Below are 26,882 nucleotides of genomic sequence, written 5' to 3' on the forward strand. Positions count from 1 at the left end.
CAGGAGGCGAGAAGTTGCGCGCGGGCCGCGGGCGGGAGCGGGCGGCGAGGCGGGCGTGCGGCCGTGCGGGCGTGCGGGCGGGCGGGAGCCGGGCGCCGAGGACGCGGCCGGGAGCGAGGAGGCGGCATGGAGCGTCGGGAGCCCCGCGCCTGCCTGGCCCTGCTGTGGGGCTGCGTGCTGGCCGCGGCCGCCGCGGCGCAGGGCAAAGAAGGTGAGTGTGCGCGCGGGGCCGCCCCGGCCCGCCGCAGCCCGAGCGGCCCGACCGCGGCACCCCGAGCCTCTCGGAGCCCCGCGGGGCGACGCGCGCAACTTTGGAAACCGACCTGGCACCGCCAGCCCCGGCGTGCTGGGGTCGGGAGGGCGCGCGCGCTGCCTTCGCGACGAATCGGGGACCCCCCGCCCGGGGTTGCGGGGCCTCCAGGGACTAAGGGGGGCGGCCGGGCGCGCGGAGCTCGGAGGCCACCGAGAAGGGGCCGCGGCGCCGGCCACGCGGTCGCAGCCTCGGCGGCGGCTTCAGAAACACGTCCCGACGGGGGCGCGGGGGTCCCTTGGAGAACGGGGTGTCTGAGGGGCTTTCCGCGGACTTAGCCTCTTGGTGACCTGTCTTCACTAATCCGCTTGCCCCGATTTTGCGGAGAAGCATTCCTTGGAGGCCCCTCACTTTTGGGGAGGGGGCTCTCCACCCGGCAGGGAGCCCCCTGCGGAAGCCCCTGCCCCCTGAGATTTTCTCCACGCCTCCCTTTGCCTCCAGCCGGGCAGGAGAGTATGGGGGGAGTTTCGGGCCAACCTGCCCACGCAGAGCCTCCCTGTCTTCCCAACCCGCATTCCCAGGCTCGCGGGTCAGGTTCGGGGCCGCGAGTGTGGACAGGAAGTCCCAAAGTCAAGCGTTCTGAGCAAGGGGTGACTCAGAACGAGGAAATGCGGCAGGTGGGGGCGCGGTCTCTAAAGGTGTGGAGCCGTCACTCCAGGGCCACCGGGGAGTCCGGGCATCCGGGGGTGGGGGACTGAATCACCCACCCCCGCCCCAGCGCTCCCGGAGTGGCGCCGGGTGAGGGGCCCGCAGACTTTGACCTGGGCGGGGCAGGTGTGTGAGTGGGGGCATTGCCCCTCGGCTAGGGTCGCAGAGCGGATGGGGGCTCCTGCCCTTGGCCGAGGACCTTCCTGTCCAGCCGAGGCCGGCTTCGGTTTCCAACAGTGAGAGCAAGTTTTCCCCGTCGGCCTGGGCAGAGCGAGGCTTCCGCAGCCTCCAGAAGGGGGAAGTGCAGAGGAAACCCGGGCCGGTGAGAAGTTTCCTTGAGCCTTGCTTTCTTTTTCTGCCTCCCAAAAAGGGGTGGGAGGTTTTGCTTTTCCAAGTTGGGAGGAAAAGAGGCCAGAGCTGGAGCTCTTGGAGGTGGAGGTGGGGGGCACATCTTGTCCCAGTTCCTGTATGGGTCAGGGCTCCGGGTCCCAACTTGCAGGAGTGGGCGGCAGGGATTTCTACCATCTCCAATACTCACCCCACCACCCGCCAGCTTTTGGTCCTCCCCCTTCCTGGGGGACTGTGCTTGGAGAAAAGGGGAGAGACAGTTGGAATCACTACAGGCTTTTCTGGAAGGCTGTCCTGGGGGTGAGAGGATTAGACAGGACCCACACTACTGAGCTGCTGAGCGGGTGCCCGGCCGCCAGCTGGAAGCCTGGAGCTGCCTGGTCCTTGTGCCCCATTGTGCCTTCCCCAGCCTAGCCCACTAGCCACCCCCTCCATGGGATTGAGGAGGAAGAGGGTGTGTATTGGAGAGTCCTGGGTGGGGGAACATTTTTGCTTAGGCTCCAAGAGTCCCTGTGAACAACTCACTAGGTATGTCACGGTGGTGGTGGTGGGTCTACTGGGGGTAGATGGGGGTGGGTGTGTGGGCAGAGAGAAGGACACACAGGCCCCTTCCACCCTTAACCCAGGCTTCTGCTCACTTCCCTTCTCCTTTCTTGCCTCCTCCCTGGGGGTAGAGGAGCCAGAATGTATTTGGAGACCCAGATGGAGCCTATCTGGATTCTCAGGAGCCACTGTATCTGTCTTCTTTTTGCAAATGGGGAAACTGAGGGAGGCCCAAGCTAAGCCCTTGCCAGCCAGGGCCCTCTGCACAGAAGGTCAGATCTGAGCGGCTGGCTTCTAGGGCCGCTGGAGCCCTGGGCCCCTGGCACTGTGGTTTCATGGCTGATTTTCCTAGGAAGCAAAACAGCTGGGCACGGATGCAGTGGTGCTGATGAGGTGGCTGATGGGAAGGGGGCTGGAGAATGGTCCGGGGCCCTGGAAAGTCCTTGGCCGGGTTCCGTAAGAGCCCCGTTTGCCCTCTGTTTCCTTTTTTCCCACAGAGCCCCTTGTGTCCCCCCCTTTCTTTAGGAATTAGCTGGTTTCGGTTAAAGTGGGATGCGGGGAGCAGGGAGGTGACCCCAGGTAGTGCTGTGTTTGAGTAAAGAAAGCAATATGACATTCATGATGGAACCGAAGGCGAAGTCAGAGAGGGAGGTTTCCTGGGGGTGGCGACAGGGATTGAGGGCTCCCGGATGAGCCCTGCCTAGCCAGGGCCTCTCAGTGAAGGTTTCAGGGGCAGCCAAGGGGTTCCCTGGCCCCCCCCCCCCACCCCTCCCAGGGAACCGGAGCCCTCTGTCCCTGAAGAGCTCAGGGAGAGAGAGCTGCACCAGGGCTGGGCTCCGGTTCCTGGTGATGGGTTCTAGGGAATTTCCGGGGAGGGGGCTGTGGCTGGAAGCCCCCTGGGGAGGCTCCTTCCTGTGTGAAGGCTTCTTTTCTTCTCAGATGGAGCCCCGTGATACTTCTAGAGCCAGGCCTGGGGCTGGAAGGGGAATGTGCTCTAGCAGGGGTGGTGGGGTCCCTCTGGGCCAGGTTAACCCTTCAGGGCCTGGGAGCCCTGAGCCCCCTCCCTCAGGGGCACAGTCTGCAGCTCCCTACCAGTCTGGGGAGGAGGGGATATACAGAACTGTGGGGGGCACTCACCACTGTCCTCCTACCCACCCAGCTGGAGCCAGGAACCCCCAGATTCCTTCCTTTGTAGCCAGAACATTCCATTTGCTAGTGGGGTGAGTGAGTTTTCCAAGCCTGGGCCCCGGGCATGCCCGAACAAATCTGCGCCCCTACCCCACCCGCTCCAGCCACCCTCCCCTATCCCTGTAGCCTTGGGACAGGTGCCACATCGGATTTCCTCTTCCCGGTCTGGGCTGCGGGGCCCTTCCTAGAGAGATTTGGCCCAGCTCAGCGGCGGGTGGCCATGCCTCACATCAGGCCTAGGGGCCTTCAGCCCAGGGGAGGAGGCCATCCTAACCCGAGGAGAGGATTTCCAAGACTCCTCTCTCAGTCCCCTCACTCCATCCCCACCCCTAAATCCGGCCCATCTCTGCTCCCTGCCTGCCCGGGTTCCACCCTCAGAGTTATTCTTCCAAGACCTAGGCTTGAGGAATGCCGCTTCTTGAGGCCATACTCCTCATGCTCCAGGGTCCAAGGAAGTGAGTGCTTGGTCCTCACCAACCCCCACGGCTTTATTACCCTCTGAATCCGAGGGGGGGGGGCGGGGGCGACATTGTCTAGGTTCTCTGCCTGAGCTCCCCCAGTGTCCTTTCTCTCTAGGGAGGGTGGCGCCTATTGGCAGCTACCTGGACTTGACTTGGCAATGGAGGAGGGATGCTCCCCGGGGTCTTGGGTCTTGGCTATAGCCACTGAGCCTGGCAAAGAGCCAGGGGTGGACTGATGGGAGCTGCCCAAGGGCAGGGCTAGATCTAGGGGAGGCCACTGACAACGTGTCCCTCTGTCAGGCTCCAGATGCCTCTCTGGGGACAGCATGAGCCTGGCCCCTGATCCCTCTGGGCCTGGAAGTCCCCTCTAAAGTTTTCCAGCTCTGTTCCCCCCAGGCACCGCTGATAGGGCAGTAGCCAGGGTATGAAGGACAGGGCAGTGGGAGCGACTTTCCTAGGGACAGGACCTTGCCAGCTGTGTATATCTTTGGGCCCCTCCTAGGGGCCCTACGGGTTCAGAGCTTTATCCTGCCTGCTCTGTGGCTTTTGTGGTGGGAAGATCAGTTTCCAGAAACCCCCCTCTCATCGTCCCCCCTCTCCTCCCCTGGAGTTGTTCCCACCTGTTAACAGCCCTCTCGGGGTGCCACGAGACATGATGCACATATGTGTGCCTCGTCTGTGTGTGCTACGTGGCCTGGGCAGGATGGGGGTGTTTCATGCTGGGGGGGGGATGTGGCAGGAGCAGACACGAGTGCCCCCGAGGCCCACATGCATGTGAAGTGCTGCTGAGGGGCCTTGTTTCTGGAAGCAGATGTGGTGGGCGTGGTGTCACTTAGCAGCCTTGCCCGCCCCAGCTCTCTGCCCAGCTGCTGTCCCTCCTGCTGAGCTGAGCTCCGTCCTGCTCTGCCCAGCTGGGGGCTGATGGGGGTGGGGGGTGGCGTGGCTGGAGCTGTGGCCTGGGAGACAGGGGGCCTAGTCCTCACCCAGCCTGTCACATGGCTTTGACTGGGTCCCCTCCCTTCCCTGGGTCCCTGTTTCCCTCTCCTTTGAGGGACAGGTCTTTGGGATATAGTAACCCCATATAGTAGGGTCTCTCTATGAAAGCTGAGGAAGCCGTAAAGGCCTCTTGGGGCTCCTGGGGGACTCTCACCTTTCCCACCACGGCCTGACTCCTGGAGACGCCCCCAAGCTCACGGGCCCTCCCTCCTGTCTCTTCCAGTTGTGTTGTTGGACTTTGCCGCAGCTAAAGGGGAACTCGGCTGGCTCACGCACCCATATGGCAAAGGGGTAAGCCTTCAAGGTCAAGCGCGGGCATGGGGATGGGGAAACTGAAACCCAGGGAGGATGGGGCCCACCTAATCGAACAGCTCAGTCAGGGATCAAACTCCTGTTTCCCACACCAAACTCCTGTTTCCCACACCAGGCTCAGAGTCTGCCATCCCAGACCAGGGCGGGGGGCTGCGGGTTGGTGGGGAAGGGGGAGGCAGAAAGGGTTGGGGAGACAGCTGGAGGCCCCAGCAGAGCAGGGGACCCTTGGATGCCCAGCCGCCCAATGCTCAGAGGAACCCCCTCTAGTTTTCTCCATCTACCTCTTGGGAGGAAGGGGTTAAAGGCTCCCTGTCTTCAAAGTCCCAGCCTAGAAGGTGAGGGGTAAGGGAGAGACAGGGTCCCCATAGCCCCTGGGAAATGGGATCCAGTTCCTTCCTGCTCGGCCGCCTTCCCTTCTCCCCCAGCTGTTACCTCCCCTTCCTGTTAGGGGCTGAGTTTGTTTTGCCTTATCCCCACCCAAGACCTGCCCCCCTTCCCTGCCCGACTGTCACCAGGACTGGAGGGCAAGACACTGGGATGGATCCTTTTCCCGACTTTGCATGATCTTGGGGAGGATAACTGCTGCTCTCTGGGTCTTGATATTCCCCTCTATATAATAGGCCCTTGCTGAGTTTGTCCTGGGGCCCTGAGGCGGGGAGAAGTACGTCTCCAGGGGGTTACTTGGGGCAGTTTCCACTGCTGGCCAGGTCTGTGTGAGTCACGTGCTTGTCCCTGGTCACCTTAGCCCTGTGCAGGCCTGAGCTACATCTCTACAGATTTCCAGGATCCTGCAATGTCCAGCTGGGAAGAAACACAGATCACCTAATCCAACCCACTCATCCCCATCAGAGTGAGAAACTGAAACTGAAACTGAGGCCCAAGGGCAGTTGAGTGAGGCCTTGGCCAATGTCATGTAGTGTAGCCCAGGCCTCTATGCCCAGTTCCTCTGCTTTCTTTCATTCATTCATTCATTCATTCATTCATTCATTCATTCATTCAGTTGTTCATTCAACAAATACTTTCCTGAGCACCTACTCTGTTCCATGTAGGCCCTGGGAATGCATAAATGAATTCGGGTCCACTGCCCCAATGAGTTCAAAATCCAGTAGGGGACAGATGTAGGTATCACCACATAGGCACCAAGTGCTGTGATAAAGGGGACGTGGAGACTGTGGGAGCCAGAGGGGGAGACACTTGGCCCAAGTCTTCCCAGAGGAGACTGAGCTGATGTTCTGAGGAGGGAAGAACATGTGCCGATCTGTTCCAAAGCCAAGATTTAAAAACTGTAAAGCACCGTCCTGATGCTTGCCACCTGGGCATTGCCTCTGGGTCTCAGTTTCTCCCTGGGCGCCTGCCCACACTAACCTGTCCCCCCCCCCGGCCCCCGCGCAGTGGGACCTGATGCAGAACATCATGGACGACATGCCCATCTACATGTACTCCGTGTGCAACGTGGTGGCCGGCGACCAGGACAACTGGCTCCGCACCAACTGGGTGTACCGCGGCGAGGCTGAGCGGATCTTCATTGAGCTCAAGTTCACCGTGCGTGACTGCAACAGCTTCCCCGGGGGCGCCAGCTCCTGCAAGGAGACCTTCAACCTCTACTACGCTGAGTCGGACGTGGACTATGGCACCAACTTCCAGAAGCGCCAGTTCACCAAGATCGACACCATCGCGCCCGACGAGATCACGGTCAGCAGCGACTTCGAGGCGCGCCACGTGAAGCTGAACGTGGAGGAGCGCTCCGTGGGGCCGCTCAGCCGCAAGGGCTTCTACCTGGCCTTCCAGGACATCGGCGCCTGTGTGGCACTGCTTTCCGTCCGTGTCTACTACAAGAAGTGCCCCGAGCTGCTGCAGGGCCTGGCCCGCTTCCCCGAGACCATCGCGGGCTCCGACGCGCCCTCCCTGGCCACGGTGGCCGGCACATGTGTGGAGCACGCCGTGGTGCCACCGGGGGGTGAAGAGCCCCGCATGCACTGCGCGGTGGACGGAGAGTGGCTGGTGCCCATCGGTCAGTGCCTGTGCCAGGCTGGCTACGAGAAGGTGGAGGACGCCTGCCAGGGTGAGTGGTGGTGCGGCGCTGGCGGGGAAAGGGGGTGCTGGGGGTGGGGGGAGGCTGTGCTCCTGGGTTCTAGGGTCGGCTTTGGCACCATTGGGACCTTGGGAAGGTCACCCCTGCTCTGACGTGTGGTGGTTCTGTGAGCGGAAATCGCAGAGCCTTCCTGGATTTTGGTTTCCTCATTTTTATTTTTCTTAATTTTTAAAAAGATTTTATTTATTTATTTGACAGAGAGAGACACAGCGAGAGAGGGAACACAAGCAGGGGGAGTGGGAGAGGGAGAAGCAGGCATCCCGCGGAGCAGGGAGCCCGATGTGAGGCTCGATCCCAGGACCCTGGGATCATGACCCGAGCCAAAGGCAGACGCTTAACGACTGAGCCACCCAGGCGCCCCTCAGTTTCCTTATTTATGGTTGGAGTCACTCATTCACTGAGAAGGAATAAATTAAAAAACGGTATACTGTGGAGGTTATGAGCAAGGATTCTAGGACAAAAATGCCTGGGTTCAAATCCCAGCTCTACATTTAGCTGTGTGACATTTGGCCAGTTTCTTAACCTCTCTGTGCCTGGTTGCCCACTCTGTAAAATGGAGAGGAACACGGTGCCCATCTTGTAGGCTTGTTATGATAATCAAATGACCTCACGCTCATGGAGTGCTTAGCTCAGTGCTTAATATGTAGGTGCTTTTAAGTGTGCTTGTTATTTTTGATTCATTCCACGAATATAACTTCAGTATCGGCTATATACCAGCACCGTGGACACGTGGTCCTGTTCCTGGAGCTCGTTCCATCTCTGTTAGCTCACTGCATGACCTTAGGCAAGTCACTTAACCTCTCTGGGTCTCAGGCTGCTCTTTGGTACATGGTGGTGAGGGAACTGGACCCAGGATTCACACCCCCCAGCTGTACATGAATCACCTGGGGAGCTTTTGAAAAATGTCTGCATTGAGGTCAGAGTGGAAGGCAGGTGCAAAATCTGCCCTCCCTACCTGACCTTCCCCGGGGCCGCGGACCCAGGTTCTCCTGATGAATCTTCTAACTGATAACAAATAGAAGCAGGCGGCGGGGGCGGGGGGGGGGGGGCGATTCTCTGGGACTCTGTCTGGGAACAGGGCCTGGGCATCAGTGAGCTCACATCAGGAGGCTGTGGCTTGGCACGGCTGGGGCCTGTGACAGCGGAAATCTCTACAGCAGTGTGGATTTTTTCAATGGGTGACTTTTTCTAGAAATGGCTGTGGGGCAGGGCATTTGTGGAATGCAGGCCAACTGTTGGAAGACCAGCACATCTGCTCTCTCTGGGAATTTCTTTGCTGAGATAAGCGGGGTGTTGAGAAATTGGGGTTCAGTCCCTGCAGTTGCATGTACCCACTGGGCAAGAGATCTTGGGTAAATCTCTCTTCATCTCTGGCCTAAAATAAGAAGGCTTCCTCCTTGGTTTTTTAGCCCTAGATCGTGTGACAGACGAAGTAAGTTGAAATGTTGGAGGAGCCTAAAGCCTTTTCTGATGGGCTCCATTTGCCCCCTCAAACAAATCCTCAGAACCTTGCTTAACCCAGTCTGTAAACCCCTGGATGAGAAGTTCCCTAGAAGGCCCGTGGTGTAGCTTCTGCTGCAGCCCTTCCTGCCACCCCATTGTCCTTCCAGCTCCCCTATGCCGAGTCTCTCTTCCCGAGGCGGCCCCTGCTTTAGGTGACCTCCAGCGCACACTCCCAGTTTCAGACAATGACTGCGGGGTGGGGGGGCCTAGGCAGCCCAGTGGGTTGAGCAGGCTCCTCCCAAATGACATCCTCACACAAGAATGCAGGGGTGGGGAGTGAGGGGCAGCTGAAAACTTTCCACAGGCTGGTGATTCAGGCCCTGCAGAGATAAGTGGATGTTGGGGTTGTCCGGGGGGGGGGGCGGGGAGTGGGGGGCTCTCTCCAGTAAGCGGGGAGCAGGTTTCCTTCCCCTAGAGGTGGAGGGTCAGGGTTCTGGCAGGCTTTGCCGGTGAAGAGCTGAGTAGGCCCCGGATCTGGAGGACTGGTTTCCAAGAGCAAAATCTTTGACTTCATTGGTGGAACGCTCTCAACGGCCAGCTACCTGTTGCCCCAATTTTTTCTCCTTGAGATCCCTCAGCGTGGTTCTTAGGGGCCCTCGGTATGGCTGGGAACCCCCAGCCTGGCTGCTCTATATCCCTGCAGATGTTCGCAGCAGCCCCCGACCGTGGGGCCAGTGGAGATAAAAACAGGAGCTCCTATAGACAGGTGCCCTCCACGGGCTGGCGGGAGCCAGGCAAGCACTTTATCAGCACACTTGCTGAGTCGGGCCCACCTGTCTTCGAGGCATTTCATAGACAGGAGACTGAGGCTCAGAGAGGTGAAGAGACTCGCCTGGAGTCACACAGCGATGTGTGGTCACAGCGGGATTTGAATCCAGGCGATGCAGCGGCGCCCAGGCCGGAGGATGGGTCAGGAAATGGGACGGGAAATGACCAGTTCCTTTGGAATCCCTGACTCAGCTCCTGGCCAGGGGATGGAGCACGAGCTCTCCGGGCAGCCCCCGGATGGTGGCTCCTGGTGTGGGAGGGTGGATAATCGGGGGCTGTTACTGAGCACACAGAGGGAGAAATGGAGGCAGGTGCAGGGTCAGCCCTCCCCGCCTGACCCTCCCCGGGGCTGTGGAGCCAGATTCTCCCACTGGGGCTTTTACTGATGACAAATCATGCCCAGAGAGGGGTGTGGATTCTCTGAGGTCACCGAGCACCTGGTCCAGGTCATCTTCAGAGCTTGCTGCTTTTCAGGGTTCTTTCCCCAGGAAGTTTGGCACTCAGGAAAGAGTTAAATGGACAACAGAAGGGAGGCACCTCCCAGGTGCTGCGGTCGGACAGGTGGGCACCCTGCCCAGAGAGCTCTCCGAGCTATGTCAGGAATGAGCCAGCTTCACTCCAGGCCCCCGCCCTGCCCTGGCCCTGCCTGGGGGACAGTGGAGTCGCTCATGCTGACCGGCCTCTCCCCCATCCTCTCCCCCAGGGCGGCTTTGTCTCTGCTTCCTGTGCTGGCATCGGCCGCTGAGCTGCTGGGGCCCTGCCTGGCGCCTCGGCCGTGGGCACTGCCGGCCAGGTGAGCAGGTGGCCGGCAGCTTTGGCCAAAGGCTCAGCCCAGCAGCTGGGAGGCCAGAGCTGGAGGTGGGCACCGTGGGGCATTCCCTCTTTGGAGGCGCCTTCAAGGGGCCCAGCCCCCTGGGGATGTCTCCTCTCTAATTTCTCTGTGCCCCCCCCCCCCAATTCATACAGACACCCTACACAGTCCAGGCACCAGGCTGAGCATTTCATGTAGTTTCTTTCAGTCTTCACAAACCCGGAAAGGCTGAGGACATTAGCTCCATTTTATAGATGAGAATCTGAGGCCCAGAGAAGACACAGTGACCAGTGACCAAAAGAGCGGGGGCCTGGCACGAGGAGGGCGGTGTACTGTCCCCAGCTTGCTGCTCCTGGCGTGTGTCCTCCCCATAAGCTGTGTGCCCTTGGCAAGTCCCCTCTGGGTCTCATTCACCCCGCCTGTCAAATGGGTGGGTTGGACCCTTGCTGACCTAGTGATCAGGATCTACCTCCCATGACCTTTACCAAAAGCCTGAGAACCCGGATTGCCCTGTTAAGCAGCTGACTGGATGACCTCACCACGCGGGGCGAGAAGCAGGGTCCTAGTCCTGGCATCCTGAGTGGCCCAGGCCCAGCCCAGGGTCCATAGCTGAAGAGGAGGCACTCCCTGGGCAGGGGACAGTTCCGGTCAAGGTGGTCTCAGGGCAGGTGGGCCCCGGGCTGTGTCAGGAGCAATGGGCAGAAGCCCCGCTCAGTCAGGACATGACTGATCCCCAGGCCAGGGGCTCTGTGAGCTGTTGACGCTTGGGCACGTCACTTCCCTGGCCTCATTGGCCTCATTTCTGTGCTTTCCTCTGGCCTGCTGGGGTGGGAGCCATGGATGGCTGGTCCCCCACCTCTGCGCCCTACCTGTCCCGCCCTCAGCTGGCAGCTCCATGGGGTGGCCCCTCCCTCCCCTCCAGAGGTAAGTGGGTCCCCAGAATGGAAGGAAGGAGGCAGGGAAAGCAAACAGAAGATAAAAGGCTGGTGGTGGGGAGAGAGCAGGAGGTGGAGGCTGGTGGTGGGGCAGTGGGGTGGCGGGGCCGGGGGTTGGGGAGCGGTGCTTATCACAGGCTTCCGGGGAGGAATGTGCCTGAAGATTTCTCCAGGGTGTGTGTGAAGGGGGCAGTCAGGCCAGAGGGACATCCCCACATGGGGCCGCCGGGCCGCTGGGGAATGAGACGCCCCCAGGGTCAGGAGCTAGCAGTTCTCCTCATTGGCAGGGTCGATGACTTCTGGGTCACCATTTGCTGCCTGTCAGGGCACAAGACAAAGTCCACACTCTGCCTCCAGGGCTGGGGAGGTGACTGGCCCCAGGTGAATGGCCACTGCGACCTCTTGACCCTGTGACCTCGCCACTACCAGTTGGGGAGGTGGTTGGGCCTGGGGGGGAGGGGCTCCGCCAGGGGCGATTTGCGTCACTCCAGAGGGTGTATGTCCCTAAGTCACTCCACGCTGCCACCTGAGAGGCGGGCATCGGGAACTGGAAAAACCGGGGTGCAGCTCTGGGTGCAGCCACCGTGGCCCAGTTCCCTTGCTTGGTGTGGCCTCGGGCCCGCCAGTCAACCCCGGGCCAGAGAAGCTCTCCACAGGTGCGCCGAGGCCAGGCTCCTGTGTCAGGCAGTTGGACGTCCTGGGGCGCCGTCCCCGCAGGGTCTCCCAGGGCACGGCGACACCACTCACTCCTGGGGCGAGTGTGTAATGTACACGTCCTAGGGTTAGCCATTGACTCACACATTCACTCACTCATTCATTCGCTCACCCGTCCCTCCACCGAGTCAGCAAACGTTAGCTGCACACCTACTGCGTGCCGGACCCTGTGCTGAGCCAAGCGCCACAGAGAGATCGGGCTCAGTGCCTGCTGCCAGTCCCACGGAGGGCTCTACTAGGAGCAGCAGCCATTTCAAAGGGAGTACACAAGCCAGGCTGTGAATTCCCCTGAAGCAGAAACGGTGTTTATCTGCCTCACCATCATATCCCAGATGGTGCCAGACACGTAGGAAGTGCTCCATTTCTATTTGGTAAACATAAGATTGAGTAACAGCTGCCCCCGTGGGGCAGAAGAGGGCCAGAAATTGGGCAGTCTGGGAGGGCTGTGGAGAGGAGCTCAAGCTGGGTATTGAAGGGTGCATAGGAGTCCCCCGGCCGGCTAAGGGACTGTGGGTATTTCGTGCACGTGGCTGTGGTTGGGTGTGTGTGAGCGCCCGATGTGTGCCCAGAATGCCAGGAAGCCCAACCAGGCAAGGTCAGAAAGACACGGGGGCTTGCTGGTGTCCTCCCCGTGAACCCCGGGGCCCCTGAGTACTGGCCCACTCTGGCAGGGCCCCGGGGACAGCCCCTTGTCACGCGGTGGGAGGAGGGGGCAGCGCATTCTCGTCAGGCCGGCACATGCCCTGTTGATGCTGCTTCTCCCCTGTATTATCTGGCATATCCGCAGCGGAAATCTCTCCAAATTCCCTCTTTCCTGCCGGCAGCAGTCAGGCCACCCCCGGGCTCTGGGGCCAAAGAATGGAACCTGACTCTTCCCCCACCCCACGTTCCTCCTCTTGGCATAGGACTGGGTGGGGGGCTGCGGGGGGGGGGGGTGGCAGGTGGCTAACGCCTTCGGTAGAACCAAGCCCGAGCCGTGGGGGCCTGTGGTCCCCTCCCCAGCCTGAGGGTCTGAGCTGGAAGGTGGTTCTAGGGGTCCCCCGAGCACCCCGACTCCACTGGGCCTGGACAGCTGGGGCCAGCCCTTACCCGGGGTATAGGCCCCTCCAGGGCCAAATCAGGGCACTCGGGGGAATTGAAATCCCAAGATAAAATGGCCCGGCTCTCTGGAGTCTCATTTTTACTTGAAGATTTGGGGAGGAGACAGCTATTTTTGTAATGTGACAGATATATAAGGAGGAATGCAGAGTACACATGAGGGGCGCCTGGCTGGCTCGGTCGGTGGAGCGTGCGACTCTTGATCTCAGGGTTGTGAGTTTGAGCCCCACGTGGGGTACAGAGATTACTTAAAATTAAAATCTTAAAAAAAAATACATGTGGATTGCTGAAGTACAATAGGAGATGGTTCCTCAACCAATGCTGTGGGATTGCTTCTACGCTTTCTTCGCATAGGCCATAAATGTGCTGCGTTTGAAAAGACCTATGTCGACCCCTGCCCCACCACCCCACTGCTCTGAAATTAGTCTTGGGGTCTCCTGGCTATTAAAGCAGGTCAGGACTCATCTCCTGTCTCTTCAGGCTCGTTTCAGAACGTTGGTTTCTCTTTGCTCTAAAATGAGATGCATGTGGGAGGAGAGGGGCTCGAAGTCAGGTGTCCCGGGTTTAGGCTTTGGTTTTGTGTCTTAGGAGCTTGTTGACCTAGGACAAGTGGTCTTGCCTCTCTGGGCCTCAGGTTTGTCCCCTCAAAAGTGGAATGAATGATACAGTGCCCAAGTTAGACAAGCTTGTTGTGAGGACTGAATGAATGTGAAGTGTGTGGTCCAGGAGCTGCACACAGGAGGTGCCTAATCAGCGGTCACTGTGTCACTGCACAGAGCAGCCCCCTGTGTCCTGGACAAGCGCCCTCAGGGCCTCTGCTGCGGTTCTGACGTGGTGGCGGCACGTGGCGGGACAAGCTGCGCACTCACGGTGGGCGAGAGGGGCTGCCGAGGGGTCCTCTGAGGCCTGTCCCCTGACTCCCAGTCCTGCTCCCCACCTCTGCTCACAAAGGGAACTGGACAAGGAGGGAGACTTTGAGAATGTTCTCGACGGTGTGGACCTGACTGTGCCATTTTGCTCTGCATCAAACTTTTAATCCTAATGGCTCACATTGCCCCTGGATAAAATCCTGGCTCCTTGGCCTGGCATTAAAGGCCTCACTCAGTGTGGTCCCTGGAAACCCCTCGGCCTTCTTGCTTCCTGCTCCCCGCCCTCCCCCCCCATTTATGCCCAGAAAGCCACTCATACTTTCTGTATGAGTCTTGTTCTTTCTCACCCCTACCTCTTCCTTCCAACATTTCTGCCCTGCCGAACTCCTACTCGGCCTCTAAGCCCCAGCTGAAATATCCCCTCTATGACTCCTCAGACCTCCTTAGCTCTCCCCTACTCCTTTATGGCAGACATAGTCACGCAGGCCCACTCCCTGAGCCATGCCGCAGAGTGATGTCCTGAGGTGAATAAGATGGAGGTGGGTACAGTAATGGTGGGTTGCAGAAGAGGTCCCTTGGGTGATCCCACCCCCCACTCTGGCCACTTTGGCAGCTGCCCAAGCCCTGCACCGTGGGCCCTGTGTCTGGGCAGCTTCCTGCTTGTGAAGCCAGGAAGGGGCTTGGGGCAGGGGCAGGGGCAGGATAGGGTGGTGGGAGGAAGAAGCCTCTGGAGTCAGGTGCCTGAGCCCCTAGCCGGCAGGGCCAGGACAGGACCTTCCACCGGGGGAGGAAATGCTGCTTCCTGGCTGCCCTTGTAAGGGGCGGAAATGACTTGGTCCTGGAAGTAGCTCCACAGAAGGTGCTGGGGGCCTGGCCTTTCCTGCTTCCTGGTGGGCCAGCCCCGGAACAGGAAGGCAAGCGGGTCCTGGGCTAGGGGGGACACCCGCAGGGGTGGCATCCTGAACGGGTGTGCCTGGCCACTGGGATAAGGCGGGGGTGACAGTGGGTCAACAGAGGCCAGCGGCGAAGATGCATTTACTGCCCTGGGCAGCTCTAAGGGAGGTGGGGACCCATCGGGCTGGTCTGCACAGATTAAAGGGGAGGAGGCAGGCGGGCAGCATGCTCCGTCTGGTGCCGAGCCAGGGGTGAGATGGGATCCTCGGGTGAGATGTGAGCCTTGAACGCCAGGCTCAGCTGTGGCCCTGGTTGTGAGAGCTGGTTGGGGGGGTGGGTGTGCAGAGGTTTAGAGCACATGGGAGAGGCCCTTCCTGGGTGCCCAGCGTGAGCTGTGTGCTTGCCGTGCACTTGGCCTTCACAAGATGCTTTACCAACGAGAAACCAGGCCCAGAGCGGTTTAGCAACCTGCTGGGGTCCCACGACGAGGTCCCACTAGAAAAGTCGCTTCAGGGACGCCTGGGTGGCTCAGTTGGTTGGGCGACTGCCTTCGGCTCAGGTCGTGATCCTGGAGTCCCGGGATCGAGTCCCGCATCGGGCTCCCTGCTCGGCGGGGAGTCTGCTTCTCCCTCTGACCCTCCTCCCTCTCATGCTGTCTCTCATTCTCTCTCTCTCAAATAAATAAATAAAATCTAAAAAAAAAAAAGAAAAAAAAAAAAGCTGGAACTCCAGAAATCTTTAAAAAAAAAAGAAAAGTCGCTTCAGGTGGGACCTGGTTGAACTGATGTCTATCCCTGTGTCCGCCAGCCTGCTCGCCTGGATTCTTCAAGTCCGAGGCATCTGAGAGCCCCTGTTTGGAGTGCCCCGTGCACACGGTGCTGACCCCCGAGGGGGCCACCTTCTGTGAGTGTGAGGAAGGCTACTTCCGGGCCCCTCAGGACCTGCTGTCGATGCCCTGCACTCGTGAGTCTTGCTGTGGGTCAGGGAGGGTGGCCGGGGGGGGTGGGGGGGACGTGGCGTCCAGGCTACCGGGGTCTGAACTCTGGCCTCTGCCCTCTGTGCAGGCCCGCCCTCCGCCCCGCACTACCTCACGGCCGTGGGCATGGGCGCCAAAGTGGAGCTGCGCTGGACGCCCCCCCAGGACAGCGGGGGCCGGGACGACGTCATCTATAGCGTCACCTGTGAGCAGTGCTGGCCCGAGTCGGGCGAGTGCGGGCCCTGCGAGGCCAGCGTGCGCTACTCCGAGCCTCCGCACGCGCTGACCCGCACCAGTGTGACCGTCAGTGACCTCGAGCCGCACATGAACTACACCTTTGCCGTGGAGGCCCGCAACGGTGTCTCGGGCCTGGTGGCCAGCCGCAGCTTCCGCACCGCCAGCGTCAGCATCAACCAGACAGGTGCGGGCCGCGCGTCGGCAGGACGGCCACCCAGGGCTTGGCTGTGTCCGGAGGGAGGCAGCATCCAGTGGTCAAAGATCACAGGCTGTGGGGTTACATCCGAGCTCTGTGACCCCTCTCAATTTCCTCACCTATAAAATGGGAGTCGTAATAGGGCTCTCAAGAGGAGTCAGTAAATTATTATATATAGGGCTCTTAGAACAGTGCCTGTCCACAGACGGGATATACCAAAAGTTAGCTGTTGTTTGACTTTTATTATTTATGCACTCACAACTACTCGGAGGGCCCCCAGATGTGCCAGCCCGTGGGGTCCGGGGCCTGCGGCTCTGTGTGTGCCAGAGCCAGAAGAATCCCAGCTTGGGATCTGAAGAGCCTGGGCTGTGGATGGGACTGGGTCTGGGGGCACTCAGCCTCCTCCCCCGACTGCCCCCACGTGGCTCCTCATACTTCCCCCCACACTGTCCTGCCCAGAGCCCCCCAAGGTGAAACTGGAGGGCCGCAGCACCACCTCGCTGAGTGTCTCCTGGAGCATCCCCCCACCACAGCAGAGCCGTGTGTGGAAGTATGAGGTCACCTATCACAAGAAGGTAACTCAAGGGGTCAGGGCTGACCCTGGCTGGGCTGTAAGCAGAGGACGGCCTGGTCCCATAGATGCTTACCATATTCTGCAGATGAGGACACGGAGTCTGGGGTCTTCCTGAGAGTCACCTCTCCCAGGCCAGCACAGCAGAGAGTTGTGGGAGGGAAGACACAGTGTTCTGGAATCCCCAGAAGAGATAGTCAGGATGGGGGGAAAGAGCCAGGTCTTGGCGATCAGACAGACCTGGGTTCAAGTCTTGGGTCGTGCATTTGCTGGCTGGAACCTTGAGTGACTCACTTCATTTCTCCAAGCCTCAGTTTCCTGCACTGTTAAGAGCGTCAAGGGGCGCCCGGGTGGCTCAGTCCGTTGAGTGTCCGACTCTTGGTTTTGGCTCAGGTCATGGTCTCGTGATCATGGGCTCCAGCCCCATGTTGCACTGGGCTCCACGCTCAGCTGGGAGTCTGTTTCTCCCTCTGCCCCTCCCCGTGCTTGTGCTCACACTCTCTCAAATAAATAAATAAAATCTTTAAAAAAAAAAAAAAGTAAGTAAAATCTTAAAAAAGAAAAAAAGAGCATCGAGTTTGCTAATGTGAGCTGCCTTGCTAAACTGGGCTGGGGGTGGTCCCTGGTGGGTTGAGCTGATGCCCCCGCCCTGCCCACACCCACAGGGGGACTCCAACAGCTATAACGTGCGCCGCACTGAGGGCTTCTCGGTGACCCTGGATGACCTGGCTCCGGATACCATCTACCTGGTCCAGGTGCAGGCGCTGACGCAGGAGGGCCAGGGTGCTGGTAGCAAGATGCATGAGTTCCAGACGTTGTGTGAGTTGGGCAGCAGGGCATGGGCTGCGCCGGGGCCCTGGAACAGTTAGGACGTCTGGGAGGAGGAAATGGATCAAAGAACTTAGAAATGCCCCCCTCCTGGTCAGCCAGGGCCTAGGAGAGCCTGGTGGGGATCGACCCCAAGTCTGGGGAGGGGTCCCAGGGACATGCATTCAGGGCAGTGTTGTGAGAAGGAGGGACATGGGGTCCAGCATTGGCAGATGCAGTTCCAATCCTGTGTCGTGGAAAAAGTCCCACATACCTGGTGGTTCCTACCGTATTCCCTAGGGAAGACCTGTCATTTGCCATCTATGAAATGGGAATAAATATTCTCATGAACCATCACAAGTAAAGGCATCCAGCACATGTCCCTAAAGTGGCCCTTGGGTGCAAAAGGGGCATTGCTGGGTGCCTGGGTGGCTCAGTTGTTGGGCGTCTGCCTTCGGCTCAGGTCATGGTCCCAGGGTCCTGGGATCGAGCCCCGCATCGGGCTCCCTGCTCGGCGGGAAGCCTGCTTCTCCCTCTCCCACTCCCCCTGCTTGTGTTCCCTTTCTCTCTGTGTTTCTGTCTGTCAAATAAATAAATAAAATCTTAAAGAAAAAGGGGAGCATTGCCATGTTTTAGGGTGCAGGGGGGCTCCCTTGTCATCAGCTGGTCTCCCCTGACAGCCACGGAAGGATCTGGCAACATGGCGGTGATAGGCGGTGTGGCCGTTGGCGTTGTCTTGCTTCTGGTGCTGGCAGGAATCGGCTTCTTCATCCATCGCAGGTTTGTCGGAGCCCATGCCCCTGCTCCCCAGGGGCTGAGGTGGGATGCAGAGGGGCGGGAACCTCGGTTTCCTGTCTGGAAAATGGGGCTGATGGTAATCTAATCCCTGCCTCGTGGGGGCCCGTGAAGATGCAGTGAGCTGTCAAGTGCCCAGCACAGTGCCTGGCACACCACGGGGGCTCGGGACGTGGCGGTTATTATCTTTGCTCTCGTTAGTAATGGTGTGTCCACACTTCCTCTGGACACGCAGACAGGAAGCTCTGGGAGCTCTAATGAGGAAAGCCTTCATTATGGCCACTTAAGGGGCCATTATGGGGTGTAGATCCCAGGGAGGGAGCCCTGCTTGCTCATTTCCTCCCCGCCTCTCCCAGCACACCAAGCCCCCGCTTAGGATGGGGCGGCTGAGGTGGGGGGGCGGGTGGCAGGAGGCTCATGGCCAGAGCAGGTCGCTGACCTCCCCTGTGTGTTTGGCTCCCCATGGGTTTCTCTCAGGAGGAAGAGCCTGCGGACTCGCCAGTCCTCAGAGGACGTTTACTTCTCCAAGTCAGGTGAGATGCAGCACCCTTCCATGCTCAGCTCCGCCCCTGCCAGCCCCCCCAGAGCCCCCTAGCTCGGTGGTGGAGATGGGGCAGCTAGGGCGCTCCCAGGGCTCTGCGGGGAGGGGGCCTGGGGCTTCCTTGGGCGCTTCAGAGGGGCTGAGCTGGAAGCTCAGTGATCATCATGTGGCCGCCTCCTCCTCCTCTTGGGTGACCCCTCCCCAAACTGGGACCCTGCCTCTCCTCCTCCCTTCCAGAACAACTGAAGCCCCTAAAGACATACGTGGACCCCCACACATACGAGGACCCCAACCAGGCGGTGCTCAAGTTCACCACCGAGATCCACCCCTCCTGTGTCACGCGGCAGAAGGTGATCGGAGCAGGTGAGCGTGGCGCCCTGCAGGGGGGCCTGGGACCGGTCGGGGGCGCCCGATGGCCAGTGGCCGGGCTGACTGGGTGCTCCTCCCGCCTCGTCTTCCCGCAGGAGAGTTTGGGGAGGTGTACAAGGGGACGCTGAAGGCATCAGGGAAGAAGGAGGTGCCCGTGGCCATCAAGACGCTGAAAGCCGGCTACACGGAGAAGCAGCGGGTGGACTTCCTCAGCGAGGCCAGCATCATGGGCCAGTTCAGCCACCACAACATTATCCGCCTGGAGGGAGTTGTCTCCAAATGTGAGCGCTGGTACCAGGGTGGGGACGGGACCTCGACCCAGGACCTGACCACCCCCAGTGGGGGTGAAGAGGGGCTGCTAGGGCCACCAAACGGGGGGAGCTCTGTGCATAGCTGTGCCCACCGCCACCCCCACTCACGCCCCCCGTTACTCCTCTGGCCACCCCCTCACACCTGTGCCGCCCTCTGCAGACAAGCCCATGATGATCATCACTGAATACATGGAGAACGGGGCCCTGGACAAGTTCCTTCGGGTGAGGCTGCGGGTCGGGGTAGGTGGGAACCCGGGGCTGGTGGATGCTGGGGGCTGCTGGCTGAGGGCCTGTGCTCCGCAGGAGAAGGATGGCGAGTTCAGCGTGCTGCAGCTGGTGGGCATGCTGCGGGGCATCGCGGCCGGCATGAAGTACCTGGCCAACATGAACTATGTCCACCGCGACCTGGCCGCCCGCAACATCCTTGTCAACAGCAACCTGGTCTGCAAGGTGTCCGACTTCGGCCTGTCCCGCGTGCTGGAAGACGACCCCGAGGCCACCTACACCACCAGTGTAAGCGCTAGGGCAGTTGTCGGCCCCCCGGGGGTGAAGCGGCCTCCATGCTGCCCCAGGTCCCCTCACCTGTGCACCTGGGCGTGGGCCTCCGCAGGCAAGAACGCCTACAGGGAGCATGGGCCAGGGGCCCTGGCTCTATCCGGCCTGGCTGCGAGAGTCCTAGGGCTGGCCAGAGGGACGGTAGTGACCGGGCCTGGGTCCCCTGCAGGGCGGCAAGATTCCGATCCGCTGGACAGCCCCGGAGGCCATTTCCTACCGCAAGTTCACCTCCGCCAGCGACGTGTGGAGCTATGGCATTGTCATGTGGGAGGTGATGACGTATGGCGAGCGGCCCTACTGGGAGCTGTCGAACCATGAGGTAGGCCCCCGCGCCCTGCCCTGAACTGGAGCCCTTTACTCCTTTCTGCGCCCCGGCGGCCAGGCAGAGGAGAGTTTTAGGGGCTCATCTTCATCTGGTACGTTCAGTAAATGTTTATCGAGGGCCTACTATGGGCCAGGCCTTGTGCTGGGCTCCAGCCAGCCCCTGCTTCCAGTCGGTGGCAGGACACGGAAACGGGTAGTGGGGAGGGGGTGTGCATTCCTGTGCGCACGGACCTGTGTGTGCGCGTGTGTGCGTGCGGTAGGTGCATTTGTGTGCGTGTGAGCGTGCTCGCCTGGTGCCTCACGCGGCCTGGAGACTGAGTGCAGCGAGGGAGTGGGGGGACGACACGGAGCGGAAGGTGGGCTCTAGCTGAGTGGCTGGTGTAGACGTCCCGAGACTGGAGGGAGGCTGGCTGCAGGGCACACAGCCTGGCTACTGCCTGGGCCGCCCCGGAGGGAGCAGGGTCAGGAGCCCCTTCCTCCGTGGAGCTCGGGAGACCGCCCCCTTAGCGTCTGCCCTTGGTGCCTCTGACACTTGCGTGTCGGACTCGAGAAAGAAGGCTCATCCCCTCTGTGCCTGGGGCTCCCCTTCCCTCCTGTGCCCACCTGCACGCGCGGGCCTCCGCAGGGAGCCTGCAGGGGTGTGGCGGCCGCGCGGGCACCGCTGACCGTCCGGCCTTCCCAGGTGATGAAAGCCATCAACGACGGCTTCCGGCTGCCCACGCCCATGGACTGCCCCTCCGCCATCTACCAGCTCATGATGCAGTGCTGGCAGCAGGAGCGTGCCCGCCGCCCCAAGTTCGCCGACATCGTCAGCATCCTGGACAAGCTCATCCGAGCCCCCGACTCCCTCAAGACCCTGGCTGACTTTGACCCCCGGTGAGTTCCGTAGCCCCCATGCACGGCGGCCCCCAGTTCTACTCCTGAGCCGCTGCGGGGTGGCGGCCAGCCGGGGCCGGTGGGCAGGGGGCTCGGGACTTCCGTGTGGGCTTTGCTTACCCTGGACGGGGGCTCAGATGAGACTAGAAGCAGTTGACATACATGGGAAGTGCGCCGGGCCCTGTGCTCAGCGCCTGACATGTTTTAACTCATTCAAACGACCGATGAGATGGGTCCTATAATTATCCGCCTTTTGTTGATGAGGAACCTGAGACAGGGTGATTAAGTATTTTATGTGCTGGCAGGTGGCCAGGCTGGGGCTGTGCCTCCAGGAACCTGAATCTTAACATTTTGTTATTTTGTGGTTATTGGTGGTGGTGTTGCCAGGGGGAGGGGGTGGGGTGGGGTGGCAGCAGGAGTGCTCCTGACATGCCAGCCTGTCTCCCTGAACCCTACCCAACTGGGCTTCTCGGTTGCCCAGATAAGGAAACTGAGGCACGGGGCGGTGGGGTGGGGTGAATTGCCCAGGTTGGGGAGCGGCAGGCTGGGGGCCCCGGGGCGGGCCGGCTGCTGTAGCCGCTCACCGGCAGGTGGGTGACTCCCATTGCAGGGTGTCCATCCGACTGCCCAGCACCAGCGGCTCCGAGGGGGTGCCCTTCCGCACGGTGTCCGAGTGGCTCGAGTCCATCAAGATGCAACAGTACACAGAGCACTTCCTTGCGGCTGGCTACACCGCCATCGAAAAGGTGGTGCAGATGAGCAACGAGTGAGTCCGGCCCCACCTTCTCCCACCTGCCCACCACGCCCCTCTTCCTCTTTCTGTCTCCTTTTGGGGGCAGAGAGGCTTCCCAGGAAGGGCAGAGCCAGGCCGGCAGCCAGGAATTCTGGGCACTCAGGCCTGGCTTCCCTCTCTTCCTGCAGCTTTTTTCCAGAATGGGAAAATAATAGTCATTGTCCTAATCAGAGCAGGGTTTCTTGTGGACTGACTGCGTGCCTGAGCACTTTGAATCAGGCCTCAGGATAACTCGGCAGGTGGGGCTTGTCCATCTCTCCACGGACAGGTGGGAAACCGGGGGGCAGAGAAGTGCAATGACTTGCCCAGGGTCCCGTGGCCACTAGGGGCCCGGTAGAGCTCCAGCCCTGGTCAGTGAGGGCCCAGAACTCAGGGACCACGGAGGTCATTAGTGGAGAAACTGAGGCTGAGGGGGTAGGTAGCCTGCCTAAGGTCACACAGCCAGTTAGAGGCAGGGTGCCTCTCCAGGGTGCCGAAGAGAAATGGGTAGAGCCCTTGGACTTCCTGGCTGTTGCCTAGGAGAGAGTGCCATAGGCCATCCCCTCCTGGGGACGTCTCCCCGCATGGTGGTCAGGCTGCCCTGTGGGAGCTCTGCTCTCCCCTCCAACATCAGGGACCCTTCCCAGCATGGCCTTGGCAAGGATACCTCTTCTCATCACTGGAGGGAGAAGACATGATCCTCTTAGCCTTTTGTGCCTCTAAAAATAGTGTTAAGTCCCAAGAGCCCAGTTTGTTTAGGGTCCAAGGTCAGGGCCAGAATGGGCCCTGGGGCTGGGAGGTTTTGGGAATCACATGGAGGGGTCCACCCGGGCCTCACACAGTTCGGGGTCACAGAAGTTCTGGGATCTGAGCCCGAGCAAGAACATTCTCCAGGGCCTCTGAAGACCGCTGAGCTGGGCTGCTGATTGCTGGTCAAAGCTTCTTAGACCAGGCGGTGGCCCATCCCAGGGGACAGGGAGTCAGACAGAGCCAGAGTGGGCCAGAGGGAGGCCCGGAGAGAGGGCGTGGGTCCCAGGCTCGGGCTCTGCAGTCACACTTGGCTTCAAGTCCCACATCTGCCACTTCCTAGCAGGAGACCTTGGTCAGATTCGGTTCCATCTTCGAGCCTTGGTCCCTGTTTCCCTGCTGTGCAGTTTGCATAGGTGAGAGCAGGTGACGTGCTTGGTACACAGTAGGGGCTTAACCCTTGTCACTCTCCTCTTCTCCCCACCTTGACCTCCTTGCTCTCAGCCCGCAGCCTGTGGGCAGAGGCCAGGGTTCCTGCACCCCCTCCTTTTGTCTGGGAACCTAGAACAGCCCCTTGGCCCCTCCAGGGGCTCCCACCGGGGACAGCATAGCTACTCTTGTGGGTGAGCGGAGCAGAGGGCAAGGAGAAGGGCTTACAGGAAACACATGTTCTTAGAAGCTTCCCGAAATAGCCCGGGGTGCTCCTTGGCCAATTCCTTTCCCACGAGCAGGGACGGGGCTGTCTTGGGTGGATGGAGGCTGTGTGTGTGAGTGCATGTGCGCTGTGTTTTGAAAGGCCCGAATAAAGGCAGGAAGTCATTCCATGCTCCCTCCGCCTCCCACCAGCTTGCTGGTGCTCCTAGCTGGGGCCTGCGTGACTCACCCCCACTGCCTCCTTCTTTATTTCAAATAAATGAAATGAATGGGGATCTTAGAGCACTTTTTTACCCCGAAGGCTGTGTCTACACATGCCCTGAGTCCCAGTGGGAGGCAGGGAGCTGGTCTCAGAACGCAGCACTTTCCTGGATGGGGTTGGGTCAAGGTTTAGGCTTCAGTGTCCCCTCCATCCCCCACTCCCATCCCCTCCAAGGGGCCGGCTGCTTGCCACCTTTTCTTGGGTTGAGCATTCATCAGGTTATTTTGGAGTTGCTTGAGTTTCTAGCCAGACTAGTGGTTCTAAATGTCTTTTGAGGAACTAAGGAAGTGGTAGATATTGTAGCCCCAGAAAATGCCCAGTCCAGCAAGGGGCCCTGTCCAGTGTCTGGGGCGACGCAACACAGCTTTCTAGGAGGGGGGTCCAGGCCGATGGGGTTTATGGTCTCCACGGGCCCTCAGCATAGGCTTTTGGTGCCGGTGCACTGTTTGCCGAGGGAATGAATCACTGACGCGTGAGGCTCCAGGAGCCCTCTCTCACTCCTTGTGCCCAGGGCCAGTGCACAGTAGGTGCTTGCTGGGGAGGTGTGGCCTTTGGATTTCCCAGGGCCAGGGCCGGCATTGAGAGTGCTCAGGAAAAAGGTAGCCTTGGTCGTGTGTCTCCCTACCCCTGTGATGAGAGTTGACGGGAGCGACAAGAGGGAAACTGAGGCTGGGGCAGGAATGGTCTGTGACTCTCATCTTATGTGCCTCTGTGGTTAGCAGATGAGACAGGGAAGGTGTCAGGGTCTCTTTTGTGTGAAAAGAGTGGAGCTGGGGTAGGTAGCTCAGGAGCATCTAAGCAAAGCTTCCCATTTTACATATACAGAAACTGAGGCTCAGAGACAGGACAGGACCTGCCCAAGGCTTTGATGAAGTCCAGCACTAGAATTTGGTCTCTTGCCTCCCGGCCCAGGGTTTTTACTTCCTAGACGAGTCTCAGGAGCCGCCTCACTCCCACCCTGTCAGATTAACTATACCAGTCTGGGAGAGGGGCCCAAGGTGGCCTGGGTAGTGGCTCCATGTTCACCCATTCATTCAGCAGATACTTCTTGAGGACCTACTGTGTACCAGGCCTATCCTGGAGCCCAGGGGACTAGGTGTCTGCTGTTACCCTCCTAGCACTCACTTAACCCACTGGTTCTTAAATCATACATCAGGGTCTTTGGGACCTGATAAGATGCAGACTCCCTGCCGCCCCCGCCCCCCATCAGAACTTCAAGGTCAGTGAGTCTGGACTTAGGCCTGGGATCCTGCCTTTTCAGGAAGTGCCTCCTTCCCCAGGGGTCCCAGTGCTTCCCTGGGAAGCCACACTTGGAGACCTATAGGTGTGGGGGAAACAGCGCTGCTTTTTCAACAGCCCCAGCTGTCTCGGTTAGAATGGCCCACAGTGGTGGGTTGGGAAGTTCTCCCTGGTGTCTGACTTCTGGCCTTCCTGCTGCAGCGGGAGCAACCAGCCCCTCCTGGAGGTCCCTGAGCCATCTTCCCCACGCACCCTGGTCTGCCCTTCCCTGCCCAGCGCTTCTCTGAGGGCTCCCAGAGACTGTGGGAAAGTCATGTCTCCAGAATTGCAAACAGGAGCTCACACTGTATAATTAGTTTCATTTACAGCCAGGAGATGGCCCATAAAAACCTGGGTGTTTTCATGGGTTTGGGCTGATGGGTGAGGGTGGTGGAAGAGAAAAGTCCCAGAGTGAGCAATAAACGTCCTGCTCCAGGGCTCCTGGGAGCATAAGTGGTTTTACAAGGGGATTGAGGCGGGCAGGAGAGGGCCGTGGGCTCCTGGGCACATCTCCCCATCTGGCTGCCGCCTTCCCCCTCTGCCACCCATTTCTGGGGGATCTCCCACCCTCCAGTTAGGCACTCACCCCATTTTACAGGTGAGGAAATTGAGGATGCTAAAGGGAGAACACCTGCCTTGGGGTGACCTAGTCACCTGATTGGTGACCGCAAGCCCCTCCCCTTAGCCCTCTGCACATGGAAGTTTAACCCTTGAGGTCCCCCTGCAGTGTTTCCTGCGTTCTTCCTCAGTTGTCAGCATTGGGCACTCGGAGGGAGGAGGGGTGGAATAAAGCGGTGGCTGGGAAGAGGCCTTGGTGGGGGGAGCTGTGAGCAACAGCTAGAGGGTCCCTGCCCCCCGCTCCCCAGCCCCCAGTGATGGCGTCCACGCTGCTCCCGGGAGGAGGCTCTCTGAGCCTCAAATGTTCAACTCTGCAAAATGGCGGTGAAAAGAGCACCTGCTTCACAGATGATGGTGTAGATTGCACCGGGGAGGGGAGAAGCTTCTCACAGAGTGGGTGCTTCTATCACTTTCCTAACTTGGTTGATGTTAGCAAGCCTTCAGGATGTGGATCCTCCCATCGAGCCTCTGCCGGCCCCCCCCCCAACTCCCTCTTCTCACCTCCCCCCAGCCCCAGCCCCTAACTCCCTCTCTCCCTCCCCCACAGGGACATCAAGAGGATTGGGGTGCGGCTGCCTGGCCACCAGAAACGCATCGCCTACAGCTTGCTGGGACTCAAGGACCAGGTGAACACAGTGGGGATCCCCATCTGAGCCCCGGCAGGCCTCAAACCCCCTTGGCCAAGAATACTTGAAGAAGCTGAGTTGTCTCCCTGCTAGCTCTGCACCAGGCCACCAGGGACCTTATTTATTTCTAGTTATTCCTTACTGATGCCACCCTGAGGCCTCTGCTGGGGGGCAGGTCTTGGACAACACCTTGGCCTATACTGGGGAGATGCTCAGGGACCCCGAGCTGGGGGCCTCTTCGTCTATGAAGGACAGACTGCCAAGCACTTAGCAGGTGCCGCCATGTTCCCAGCATGCCCTGGGGCGGGAGCCCCGCCAAGGCATTTGGACAGACACAGGACATTTCCAAACTGACCTCCCCTGCGCCGCCTCTGGAGATGGAGAGGTTAGCCTGTGGCCACGTGAACAGGGTACCTCCAGCGCCACCCACAGATGAGAAGAGGACAGCCAGCAAACTCAGCTGGGCAAGACCCAAAGTGGTTCCCCGGTCCCTCTGGTGCCTTCCTCAGCCCCCCAGGCCCTGTCCTCAGCCCCAACGGGCCGAATCTTGCTTCCCTGGGGCCCTCGCAGGATGCTTGGTTGTGTTGAGGTTTTTTTTAAATATATATTTTGTACTTTGTGGGGAGTATGTGTGTGTGGCAGGGGGCCCAGCCAGGGCTGGGGGGCAGACGGTGGCTTGTGTCAGACATTCCCAGGCTGGGGGCCGGTCCATCCGGTCTCCCTCCCCTTTAGACAACATTCACTATGTCAGTGTTACTGATTTTGTTTTTGTTGGGTATTTTTTCGAACCTTAATTTATTATTATTTTTTTTTATATTTATTGTTAGGAAATGACTTATTTCTGCTCTGGAATAAAGTTGCAGATGATTCAAACTGA

At 59.7% G+C, this 26,882-nt stretch overlaps 1 protein-coding gene across 3 annotated transcripts; it reads left to right on the forward strand.

The window, feature by feature from the left end:
• Positions 1-26,882, forward strand: EPHA2 (EPH receptor A2). 3 transcript variants are annotated; one of them, XM_045898616.3, is made up of 17 exons: positions 2-211; positions 4,718-4,785; positions 6,199-6,868; positions 15,298-15,453; positions 15,555-15,887; positions 16,359-16,474; positions 17,136-17,289; positions 17,958-18,057; positions 18,550-18,605; positions 18,851-18,976; positions 19,078-19,263; positions 19,454-19,515; positions 19,597-19,806; positions 20,018-20,167; positions 20,855-21,048; positions 21,659-21,814; positions 25,927-26,882. In XM_045898616.3, the coding sequence occupies exons 1-17, from the start codon at positions 127-129 to the stop codon at positions 26,030-26,032; spliced, it is 2,928 nt and encodes a 975-aa protein (XP_045754572.1). In that variant the 5' UTR covers positions 2-126; the 3' UTR covers positions 26,033-26,882. The 3 variants fall into 3 exon arrangements, with proteins under 3 accessions (XP_064445940.1, XP_045754572.1, XP_045754573.1); XM_045898617.3 differs by lacking the exon at positions 2-211 and adding an exon at positions 1,075-1,280; XM_064589870.1 differs by lacking the exon at positions 21,659-21,814 and having other exon boundaries at positions 1-211.

The sequence above is a fragment of the Mirounga angustirostris genome, unplaced genomic scaffold (genome assembly GCF_029215605.1).
Source record: "Mirounga angustirostris isolate CCGP_5_RB_7025 unplaced genomic scaffold, mMirAng1.0.hap1 SCAF_4, whole genome shotgun sequence".
Lineage (NCBI taxonomy): Eukaryota > Metazoa > Chordata > Mammalia > Carnivora > Phocidae > Mirounga > Mirounga angustirostris.